The sequence below is a fragment of the Polyodon spathula genome, chromosome 4 (assembly GCF_017654505.1).
Source record: "Polyodon spathula isolate WHYD16114869_AA chromosome 4, ASM1765450v1, whole genome shotgun sequence".
Lineage (NCBI taxonomy): Eukaryota > Metazoa > Chordata > Actinopteri > Acipenseriformes > Polyodontidae > Polyodon > Polyodon spathula.
Window position 1 is genome coordinate 4,285,159 of NC_054537.1, and position 13,534 is coordinate 4,298,692.

The following is a 13,534-nucleotide window of genomic DNA, read 5'->3' on the forward strand; positions in this document are numbered from 1 at the left end:
GCAAGACTGCTATTACCCACTAACAATACATTACCACCACCAAATACAGAGCAAGACTGCTAACAATACATTACCACCACCAAATACAGAGCAAGACTGCTATTACCCACTAACAATACATTACCACCACCAAATACAGAGCAAGACTGCTATTACCCACTAACAATACATTACCACCACCAAATACAGAGCAAGACTGCTAACAATACATTACCACCACCAAATACAGAGCAAGACTGCTATTACCCACTAACAATACATTACCACCACCAAATACAGAGCAAGACTGCTAACAATACATTACCACCACCAAATACAGAGCAAGACTGCTAACAACTACAATACCACCACCAAATACAGAGCAAGACTGCTAACAATACATTACCACCACCAAATACAGAGCAAGACTGCTATTACCCACTAACAATACATTACCACCACCAAATACAGAGCAAGACTGCTAAAAATACAATACCACCACCAAATACAGAGCAAGACTGCTATTACCCACTAACAATACATTACCACCACCAAATACAGAGCAAGACTGCTAACAATACATTACCACCACCAAATACAGAGCAAGACTGCTATTACCCACTAACAATACATTACCACCACCAAATACAGAGCAAGACTGCTAACAATACAGTACCACCACCAAATACAGAGCAAGACTGCTATTACCCACTAACAATACATTACCACCACCAAATACAGAGCAAGACTGCTAACAATACATTACCACCACCAAATACAGAGCAAGACTGCTAACAATACATTACCACCACCAAATACAGAGCAAGACTGCTATTACCCACTAACAATACATTACCACCACCAAATACAGAGCAAGACTGCTAACAATGCATTACCACCACCAAATACAGAGCAAGACTGCTATTACCCACTAACAATACATTACCACCACCAAATACAGAGCAAGACTGCTATTACCCACTAACAATACATTACCACCACCAAATACAGAGCAAGACTGCTAACAATACATTACCACCACCAAATACAGAGCAAGACTGCTATTACCCACTAACAATACATTACCACCACCAAATACAGAGCAAGACTGCTAACAATACATTACCACCACCAAATACAGAGCAAGACTGCTATTACCCACTAACAATACATTACCACCACCAAATACAGAGCAAGACTGCTAACAATACATTACCACCACCAAATACAGAGCAAGACTGCTATTACCCACTAACAATACATTACCACCACCAAATACAGAGCAAGACTGCTAACAATACATTACCACCACCAAATACAGAGCAAGACTGCTAACCCACTAACAATACATTACCACCACCAAATACAGAGCAAGACTGCTAACAATACAGTACCACCACCAAATACAGAGCAAGACTGCTATTACCCACTAACAATACATTACCACCACCAAATACAGAGCAAGACTGCTAACAATACATTACCACCACCAAATACAGAGCAAGACTGCTAACAATACATTACCACCACCAAATACAGAGCAAGACTGCTAACAATACATTACCACCACCAAATACAGAGCAAGACTGCTATTACCCACTAACAATACATTACCACCACCAAATACAGAGCAAGACTGCTAACAATACATTACCACCACCAAATACAGAGCAAGACTGCTATTACCCACTAACAATACATTACCACCACCAAATACAGAGCAAGACTGCTGTTACCCACTAACAATACATTACCACCACCAAATACAGAGCAAGACTGCTAACAATACATTACCACCACCAAATACAGAGCAAGACTGCTATTACCCACTAACAATACATTACCACCACCAAATACAGAGCAAGACTGCTGTTACCCACTAACAATACATTACCACCACCAAATACAGAGCAAGACTGCTAACAATACATTACCACCACCAAATACAGAGCAAGACTGCTATTACCCACTAACAATACATTACCACCACCAAATACAGAGCAAGACTGCTATTACCCACTAACAATACATTACCACCACCAAATACAGAGCAAGACTGCTAACAATACATTACCACCACCAAATACAGAGCAAGACTGCTATTACCCACTAACAATACATTACCACCACCAAATACAGAGCAAGACTGCTATTACCCACTAACAATACATTACCACCACCAAATACAGAGCAAGACTGCTAACAATACATTACCACCACCAAATACAGAGCAAGACTGCTAACCCACTAACAATACATTACCACCACCAAATACAGAGCAAGACTGCTATTACCCACTAACAATACATTACCACCACCAAATACAGAGCAAGACTGCTAACCCACGAACAATACATTACCACCACCAAATACAGAGGAAGACTGCTATTACCCACTAACAATACAATACCACCACCAAATATAGAGCAAGACTGCTGTTACCCACTAACAATGCATTACCACCACCAAATACAAAGCAAGATTGGTAACAATACATTACCACCACCAAATACAGAGCAATACTGCTAACAATACATTACCACTACCAAATACAGAGCAAGACTGCTAACAATACATTACCACCACCAAATACAGAGCAAGACTGCTATTACCCACTAAAAATACATTACCACCACCAAATACAGAGCAAGACTGCTAACAATACATTACCACCACCAAATACAGAGCAAGACTGCTATTACCCACTAACAATACATTACCACCACCAAATACAGAGCAAGACTGCTAACAATACATTACCACCACCAAATACAGAGCAAGACTGCTGTTACCCACTAACAATACATTACCACCACCAAATACAGAGCAAGACTGCTAACAATACATTACCACCACCAAATACAGAACAAGACTGCTATTACCCACTAACAATACATTACCACCACCAAATATAGAGCAAGACTGCTGTTACCCACTAACAATGCATTACCACCACCAAATACAGAGCAAGACTGCTAACCATAACAATACATTACCACCACCAAATACAGAGCAAGACTGCTATTACCCACTAACAATACATTACCACCACCAAATACAGAGCAAGACTGCTGTTACCCACTAACAATACATTACCACCACCAAATACAGAGCAAGACTGCTGTTGCCCACTAACAATGCATTACCACCACCAAATACAGCGCAAGACTGCTGTTACCCACTAACAATACATTACCACCACCAAATACAGAGCAAGATTGCTAACAATACAATACCACCACCAAATACAGAGCAAGACTGCTGTTACCCACTAACAATACAATACCACCACCAAATACAGAGCAGGACTGCTAACAATACAGTACCACCACCAAATACAGAGCAAGACTGCTAACAATACATTACCACCACCAAACACAGAGCAAGACTGCTGTTACCCACTAACAATACATTACCACCACCAAATACAGAGCAAGACTGCTAACAATACATTACCACAACGAAATACAGAGCAAGGCTGCTATTACCCACTAACAATACATTACCACCACCAAATACAGAGCAAGACTGCTGTTACCTACTAACAATATGTTACCACCACCAAATACAGAGCAAGACTGCTATCAATACATTACCACCGCCAAATACAGAGCAAGACTGCTATTACCCACTAACAATGCATTACCACCACCAAATATAGAGCAAGACTGCTGTTCCCCACTAACAATATATTACCACCACCAAATACAGAGCAAGACTGCTATTACCCACTAACAATACATAATTGCAAAGCATATGACATGGTTTATTTAGATTTCCAGAAAGCTTTTGACAAAGTCCCGCACAAAAGATTAATTCTCAAACTGAACGCAGTTGGGATTCAAGGAAACACATGTACATGGATTAGGGAGTGGTTAACATGTAGAAAACAGAAAGTACTGATTAGAGGAAAAACCTCAGAATGGAGTGTGGTAACCAGCAGTGTACCACAGGGATCAGTATTAGGTCCTCTGCTATTCCTAATCTACATTAATGATTTAGATTCTGGTATAGTAAGCAAACTTGTTAAATTTGCAGACGACACAAAAGTAGGAGGAGTGGCAAACACTGTTGCAGCAGCAAAGGTCATTCAAAATGATCTAGACAAGATTCAGAACTGGGCAGACACATGGCAAATGACATTTAATAGAGAAAAGTGTAAGGTACTGCACGCAGGAAATAAAAATGTACATTATAAATATCATATGGGAGATATTGAAATTGGAGAAGGAATCTATGAAAAAGACCTAGGAGTTTTTGTTGACTCAGAAATGTCTTCATCTAGGCAATGTGAGGAAGCTATAAAAAAGGCTAACAAGATGCTCGGATACATTGTGAAAAGTGTTGAATTTAAATCAAGGGAAGTAATGTTAAAACTGTACAATGCACTTGTAAGACCTCATCTTGAATATTGTGTGCAGTTCTGGTCACCTCGCTATAAAAAAGATATTGCTGCTCTAGAAAGAGTGCAAAGAAGAGCGACCAGAATTATTCCGGGCTTAAAAGGCATGTCATATGCAGACAGGCTAAAAGAATTGAATCTGTTCAGTCTTGAACAAAGAAGACTACGTGGCGACCTAATTCAAGCATTCAAAATTCTAAAAGGTATTGACAGTGTCGACCCAAGGGACTTTTTCAGCCTGAAAAAAGAAACAAGGACCAGGGGTCACAAATGGAGTTTAGAAAAAGGGGCATTCAGAACAGAAAATAGGAGACACTTTTTTACACAGAGAATTGTGAGGGTCTGGAATCAACTCCCCAGTAATGTTGTTGAAGCTGACACCCTGGGATCCTTCAAGAAGCTGCTTGATGAGATTTTGGGATCAATAAGCTACTAACAACCACACGAGCAAGATGGGCCGAATGGCCTCCTCTCGTTTGTAAACTTTCTTATGTTCTTATGTTCTTATGTTCTAATACAATACCACCACCAAATACAGAGCAAGACTGCTGTTTCCCACTAACAATATATTACCACCACCAAATACAGAGCAAGACTGCTACTAACAATACAATACCACCACCAAATACAGAGCAAGACTGCTGTTTCCCACTAACAATACATTACCACCACCAAATACAGAGCAAGACTGCTGTTGCCCACTAACAATACAATACCACCACCAAATACAGAGCAAGTCTGCTAACAATACAGTACCACCACCAAATACAGAGCAAGACTGCTATTACCCACTAACAATACAGTACCACCACCAAATACAAAGCAAGACTGCTAACAATACAGTACCACCACCAAATACAGAGCAAGACTGCTATTACCCACTAACAATACAAATTACCACCACCAAATACAGAGCAAGACTGCTATTACCCACTAACAATACATTACCACCACCAAATACAGAGCAAGACTGCTAACAATACATTACCACCACCAAATACAGAGCAAGACTGCTAACAATACATTACCACCACCAAATACAGAGCAAGACTGCTATTACCCACTAACAATACATTACCACCACCATATACAGTGGAAGACTGCTAACAATACATTACCACCACCAAATACAGAGCAAGACTGCTAACCCACTAACAATACATTACCACCACCAAATACAGAGCAAGACTGCTAACAATACATTACCACCACCAAATACAGAGCAAGACTGCTAACCCACTAACAATACATTACCACCACCAAATACAGAGCAAGACTGCTATTACCCACTAACAATACATTACCACCACCAAATACAGAGTAAGACTGCTGTTACCCACTAACAATACATTACCACCACCAAATACAGAGCAAGACTGCTAACAATACATTACCACCACCAAATACAGAGCAAGACTGCTAACAATACATTACCACCACCAAATACAGAGCAAGACTGCTATTACCCACTAACAATACATTACCACCACCAAATACAGAGCAAGACTGCTAACAATACATTACCACTAAGAGCAATACATTACCACCACCAAATACAGAGCAAGACTGCTAACAATACATTACCACCACCAAATACAGAGCAAGACTGCTAAGAATACAATACCACCACCAAATACAGAGCAATACATTACCACCACCAAATACAGAGCAAGACTGCTAACAATACATTACCACCACCAAATACAGAGCAAGACTGCTACTACCCACTAACAATACATTACCACCACCAAATACAGAGCAAGACTGCTAACAATACATTACCACCACCAAATACAGAGCAAGACTGCTAACAACTAACAATACATTACCACCACCAAATACAGAGCAAGACTGCTAACAATACAATACCACCACCAAATACAGAGCAAGACTGCTAACAATACATTACCACCACCAAATACAGAGCAAGACTGCTATTACCCACTAACAATACATTACCACCACCAAATACAGAGCAAGACTGCTATTACCCACTAACAATACATTACCACCACCAAATACAGAGCAAGACTGCTATTACCCACGAACAATACATTACCACCACCAAATACAGAGGAAGACTGCTATTACCCACTAACAATACATTACCACCACCAAATACAGAGCAAGACTGCTATTACCCACTAACAATACATTACCACCACCAAATACAGAGCAAGACTGCTAACAATACATTACCACCACCAAATACAGAGCAAGACTGCTATTACCCACTAACAATACATTACCACCACCAAATACAGAGCAAGACTGCTATTACCCACTAACAATACATTACCACCACCAAATACAGAGCAAGACTGCTAACAATACATTACCACCACCAAATACAGAGCAAGACTGCTAACAATAGATTACCACCACCAAATACAGAGCAAGACTGCTATTACCCACTAACAATACATTACCACCACCAAATACAGAGCAAGACTCCTGTTACCCACTAACAATACATTACCACCACCAAATTCAGAGCAAGACTGCTATTACCCACTAACAATACCCGTGTGGTAATGCAATCTGTGCAATTGAATGTATAAAGTAATGTACATACAAATATGCACTAGTTTTCTGCAAGCCTTTAAAGCGCCAATTTTCAGCCCTTTTTGACTTAGCAGTGTAAAACAATGATGCTTATATTTGGTTCATTTTGATAAGACTACACTTTTAAGATACTGTTCTGCTCCTCTGGGAGATGAAAGTGCTGCGAGCCTCCTGTGTTCCTGATTGTAATGATGTAGATTTGAACAGTGAGAGCTGACAGAAGAGACAGCACATCAGAAACATCTGTCAGAACTGCTGTGCTGCTGAGGGCGAGAGGTAGCCTCATTTTGTGCTTTTCAGTTCGGCAGTAACTAATGCAGGCACCATCGGATCATAAAGAGCAGACACCCACTAATCAGATTATAAAGTGCAGGAACCATTAGATTATAAAGATCACATTTTTCAGTTTCTAAAAACCGTGAATACATACTGTAATATTATCAAGAGAAACCTTAAGAAGTTCTGCAAGTAGCAAAAAAGTAGAATTGTGACAGCATCTGTACATTTGCTTTATATTGGGGAAAGGCATCCTCCTATGAGATCACCATGCATTTGTGTTTTCCATGTAAAGACTAGAAGAGGTTTTGTTTATGTGGCCCAATATGAGGTCGCCATGCATGAAAGGGTTAATGAAATTCTTGGACTTCAGCAATAAACTGAAACCTGACTTTTTTGTTTTTAGCTGAATGAACTGCAGCTCTGCAAAAACTGTTTCTATTTGTCAAATGCACGACCTGATAGCTGGTTTTGCTACCCATGCGTAAGTACTGATTAAAGTCATTTTTTTAATTCACTGTCAAGTTTATAAACTGCAGCATTGCACAGCCCTGTCAGTGTTCAGTGTCTACGTTAGACTGTAGATCATAAAGCAGGAAATGTGGAGTTCTTTGACGTCTGCTTTTCCTGGAATAAAAAGGCCTCCATCAAAAATAAATTAAGAGTGGCTTCTAGATTCTTATGAGGGATATGGAGGATTGCATGAAGGAACAAGATAACATGGGTACACAAAACGTACCAAGTGCTACAGTATGTAACATCAGTGCAATCTTTAAAGAGGAAAGAAGTCATGCTATATTAACTTACCTTTTGTAAGATTATGTAATTGTATCAGATCTTTTTTTTTTTCTATGTTGTAATACTGGATATTTTACAGATTTTTGTTTTTCAAAGTTGTTATTTATGTTGAAAATGAAGCTGATTTATTTCCCTTTTTTTTAGATGCCGAATCACGAATTAGTTTGGGCCAAAATGAAGGGGTTTGGATACTGGCCAGCAAAAGTGTTACAAAGAGAAGACAGTCAAGTGGATGTACGATTCTTCGGTCACCAGCATCAGAGGTGAGAAAAGCTTTCAGAAACAGAAGTTGTTTATTATTTATTTTTTATTGCAGAACTGTTTACTAGTTAGTGCTGCATGTAAGTAACCAATAAACAACACTTGAACTCAGATACCCACTGGCCCTTAATCAAAGTTCATGATCACATTAGTTGTGCAAAGTGATAAAAAGTATCCATACAAATATTCTAAAAGTTTCAAATGCATGATGGTTTTATATAATTTTTTCTGCAAAGTAATCTTCAGAGCTGACAGACACGGAGAGTCTGATTGTTTTAATCATTGTGTCTGTGGTGTTGATTACTTAGGGCCTGGATTCCCGCAGACAACATCCAGGATATCAAGGTGAATGTGCAGCAGCTGCAGGTGAAGCGCAGCATGGGCTGGAAGAAGGCCTGCGATGAGCTGCAGCTGCACCAGCGCTTCCTGCGAGAGGGGAGGCTCTGGAAAACCAAGGTGGAGGACAGACACGAGGAAGAGGCAGAATCCGGCATCTCCTCCACCAGCAATGAACAGGTCTGCAGAGACACCCGCGGGGCTGGGAATACACTGTGTACAAATGTGGATATTATAGGGGATACACCACAGAGCTGGGAATGCACTGTGCACAAGTGTGGATATTATAGGGGATACACCACAGGTCTGGGAATGCACTGTGCACAAGTGTGGATATTATAGGGGATACACCACAGGCCTGGGCATGCACGTATATTTACTGTAGAAATATTGCATGGATCACTAGTGTAGGGAATTGGGGGACATGCTGTATTAGCATTATAATCAGGAGCCTTCTAGCGAGGGAGCACTGTATATATATGTGTGTGTGTGTGTATATATATCTACTGTATCTCTTTTTTTAAAATAAGATACACATGTGTGTTTTCATGTGTTTTTGGGGGGGTTAATGTTGAATCAATAATGATCCATTTATCGTGCTACTTCCCACGAATAATTATGTCTTCATGTATATTTTTTCACAGCTTAAGGTTACCCAAGAGCCCAAAGCAAAGAAAGGGCGCCGCAGCCAACATTTGGAACCCAAAGAAGAAGTGAGTAGTCATTCTTACTTCGCACACTTGAGAATCGCATTGCTTATCTTATTGTTGGTTTATACAAGTAATGTATATTAATAAGAAAGTAGCACATGCCTGGCCCTGGGTAAAAAATAATGTGTTGTTGCTTACAAACTGTTCATTTCAAGTTAGTGTTGTAATTGGAAAAGTGTAAAATGTAGAAATGTACTGAATAGTGAGTAACCAATTAAAACCAGCCACAGGGTATTTAAACTCTGTGCATATTCCTCCACTCGTCCACCACTCCCCCAGGTTATCAATATTTGACTTCCTGCCCCGTTTTCTTTATAAACCAATAGGCGGCACCTGTATTCTCCTGTGTTTTTTCACACTGGTTTCTTTAAAAGAAACTTGTTCTGTAACCCTGTGCAATACAGTAAGCACCCTTCATAATAACAGCCATGTATTGTAAAGCGTGATTGTACGTTCTTATTGATATAGAATACAGTCTTGTCACTTAATGGGTGGTTTTAATTCTCATTATTCTTCTCGCAGGACCCAGAGCCTGAGATTGAGGCAGTCAGTTCCAGTCAGGAGATCCCCACAACACATCACCAGCCTGAAAAGGTTTCCGTCTCGACTCAGACCAAAAAAACAAGTGCCTCCTCCCCAAGAACACTGCCCCGGAGCACCCAGACGAACAACGACGGCGTGTGCCAGAACATGTGCCACGAGAAATACACCAAAATCTTCAACGACGTCAAAGAGAGGATGAAAGCTGATAACAAGCGAGAGACTGAGCGAGTGCTACGAGAAGCCTTGGAAAAGGTACTGCTGACACAGGGAGGATCCAGAGCTCACCCCTGACATTTAAATACAACATTTTATTAGAGAACAATATCATTTGGATGTTGGGGAGAAGGTGGTGATCTCAATAGTACGGCACCGACTGCAAAGGAGTGCTAGGTTTCGCTGTACCTGGCTTGAGCACTATAAGCTGGCATGATTGAAGGTTGACATAAATGTGGGAGTTACCTCCTTATTCCAATGCTTGCTTGACTTTTGGTGATAGGGTTAATGTTGATTCATATCAGGGCTGAAGAAATGGAAGCATGTATAAGTGCTCAAATGTTGTTTTTTTTTTTTTTTTCCCCTGCAGCTCCGCACAGATATGGAGGAGGAGAAACGGCAGGCCGTAAACAAGGCCATGTCTAACATGCAGGCAGAGATGGACAGAAAGTGCAAGCAGGTCAAGGAGAAATGCAAGGAGGAGCTGGTGGAAGAGATCAAGAAAATGGTCTCGCAGCACAAACAGCTGGTTTCTCACACCAAGAAGAAGCAGTGGGTGAGTACTGGACCACTACTACACACGTACCCAAGCCCAGGGAGCCAGAGCGACCCATTTCACAGAATGCTCATTGGAGAGCTGCTGTGGTCTCAGCAGGTGTTATTGAATGGCTGGAAAGCACTCCACTAGATGGAACAATTTCCAGCACTTTTAAAGATGAAAATAATACAATTCAGTATCGTAATGAGATTTGTGTTGTTAGATCTGGCGTTCTACCAAGCACATAATGACTTGCATGTTGCAGTCTCATGAGATAGGGGATAATTACAAAGGCAGAATTCCATTGGGACTTACTTAGGTAGCAGCAGGTTTTCCTTTGAAGGCTTTACACTAGAAGTATGAAGACTGTTCCCAAGCATATGGTAATTGGTAATGATTTTTATTCTCACCGTGGTTGAAAGCACTAGATATTAACATACAGCATAACTTGGTTTCATGTTTTTAAGCATCTTTGTGAAGAGGCTTATATTTTAATTGTCATTCGGCCACCGTCTCTGCTGATATCTCATAAAGCATTTGAGCAACATCAGGGGGCATCTACCGGTGTGCAGAGTGTAGTACTGTCGGGGGAGGGCAGGTTCCAGACCTGGCTGTGAAGTTGTAGATCTTCGCTGAGGTTCTAGAGGGAGTGTCACATTGACTCTGGTGCTCCCACGGGTTAGGGAGGACAAACCATCAAGGATTGCACTACAGTGGACCCTATTGTTTCAGTCAAGTTCTGATACTGCCGTGGTCCAGTAAAAATTTGCCTTTTCACTGCCACATTGTTTTAACCACTATCGTTGATCCTGGTCTTTCTCTCATAATCATTCATGTGTTTTAACTGTTCTAAGAGTGCAGTATTTCTCTTCACAAAAAATCTAATAAAAAAGTTTCTGTATTTTAACTCTTCAGCTTACTTTTAATGAATGTACCGGTGTGCTATTCGCTACTACCACTAGATCTGGATCAGTTGCAACTCTTAAAGGATAAACAGTGCTTTACTTGTTTTTATTGGCTGTGAACTTGCTTGAATAATCTTTACTGCCAGACATTGAACACATTTCCACATTGAAATCAAATCATTTGAAAAAATTGCCTTTTAACCCAGCTGGTCGTTTCTACTCTACATACAATACTAGTACAAAGTATGGAAACAAGAAATGATTTACAACAAGACAGGTGTGGATCTTATTGCCCAATGTCCTCACTTAATAAACACCCTTATCTCTGAACAGATAATCATAGCTTCTTTAAAACAATATGGTAAATATTTGAATGAGCAAGACATCTCAAAAGTCAAATGGTCCCCCAAAATGATCTCCTTTTTTTGTAGCAGACGACTTGCTCACAAAATACCTTGGTATCCTTGAGATCATTCTCCTCTTTAAAAATATGCTAAGGATCTTAATGAGCAATCTGTCTGACAAGTTCAGTGGTAGCCTAAGTATGGTTCATTTACTAACAGTGCTGTATGTCTAGTCGGTGCCAGCTCATAGCCAGGTTTTGTCTTATAGGATAGATTTAGAGAAAAATAATGCAAAAAAACCCACTAGAAAGGTTAAAAAATCAAATAGAAATTGCATTGGCAGCTTATTTTGTGTTTAAAGATTGTGCTGTGAGCTGACTTTCTTTGTGTCTGCACTGCGTGGGTATCTAATGGCATGTTTCTTGTCTCTGCAGTGCTATAACTGTGAGGAGGAGGCCATGTACCACTGCTGCTGGAACACGTCCTACTGCTCTATCAAATGCCAGCAGGAGCATTGGCACACAGAGCACAAACGCACCTGCCGCAGGAAGAGATGAAGCTGCTCTCCTTTGCGTCATCCTGTCAGTGACTCGCATTATTTTTATAAACACAAAATTGGGTAGTTTTCTTTTTCTGAAATCTCATTTGCACCAGCCTTTTAAACACGTTGCGTACTGAAAACTTTGCACAGTGATCTTATATATATATATATATATATATATATATATATATATATATATATATATATAATTGTATATATTATTTATTTATTTTCTTTGTGTAAAATATCCAATAGTATTGTTGTTACTGTTTTAATTGTTGGTTTTAATATTAATAGTATTATTATTTCCTCCAATCACAGTTAGATGTGAAGGGGCATTATTAATGTGCTCAGAGAAGGGAAGTATTTTCTTTTTTTTCTGGCGTGCTAATACTACCTTTGTTGGTGAATGTTATTTAAGTCTGTAGCAAATGGTTAGCATTTACATATTTTCAATACGTTTTACTATCTTACCGGATTTTTTTTGTTTGTTTTGTTTTAAATTTTATTTCTTACTATGAAAGAAAAGAAGAAAAAAAAAAAAAAGCTCAAAAAGTCAAGCTTAAAAATTATGGAAACAATCCTGTAGCAGAATTGTTACATTTTACAGATTGCTTTAATGTTGTAACTTTTTTTTAATTTTTTTAATTTTTTTTTTTTTAAACTAATGTAGCTCTTAAAGGTTAAAACTGATTGTCTCGCCCCTTTTCAGGTGAGTGGCATTATTATTGGTTTCTATCCATTGGTTTCTAATTGTGAGGGTAGAATAAAATTAGGGAACAGGGTTATCATGGCAGGTAGTGCCAAAAAAGCGTGCATTTAAACTTTTGGTTTATCTGGTTGTCTTTTAAATATACTGTAATTTTTATAAAAAAAAAAAAAAAAAAAAAAAAAAAAAAAAAAAAACAATAATCAAGATTTGATCTTGTAGGCTACAGATCTGGGAATACAGGAATCTTTACTGAGCTGGATCTTAGAGAAGGTTTAAATATGTACTTCTTGTTTTAAGGTTTGCACATTTTGATTATTTTCCTAGCCCAAATGCTTGTAAAAATTGCCAAATACTACCTTTTATTGTATCTGTCGATGCGGACAAAGTGACTGTGTTTTATTTTTTGGTTTT

At 39.3% G+C, this 13,534-nt stretch overlaps 1 protein-coding gene across 3 annotated transcripts in view; it reads left to right on the forward strand.

Moving 5' to 3' along the window:
- LOC121314074 (zinc finger MYND domain-containing protein 11-like) overlaps window positions 1–12,498 on the forward strand; it is a 46,769-nt gene extending 34,271 nt beyond the window's left edge. For all 3 annotated transcript variants that reach the window (XM_041246896.1, XM_041246897.1, XM_041246898.1), the window contains 7 exons: window positions 7,629–7,706; window positions 8,165–8,283; window positions 8,590–8,797; window positions 9,262–9,330; window positions 9,850–10,122; window positions 10,454–10,639; window positions 12,305–12,498. In XM_041246896.1, the coding sequence (XP_041102830.1) occupies window positions 7,629–7,706; window positions 8,165–8,283; window positions 8,590–8,797; window positions 9,262–9,330; window positions 9,850–10,122; window positions 10,454–10,639; window positions 12,305–12,427 (1,056 nt within the window). In that variant the 3' untranslated portion in view covers window positions 12,428–12,498. The remainder of the gene's footprint in view (window positions 1–7,628; window positions 7,707–8,164; window positions 8,284–8,589; window positions 8,798–9,261; window positions 9,331–9,849; window positions 10,123–10,453; window positions 10,640–12,304) is intronic.
- Window positions 12,499–13,534: the final 1,036 nt, after the last annotated feature.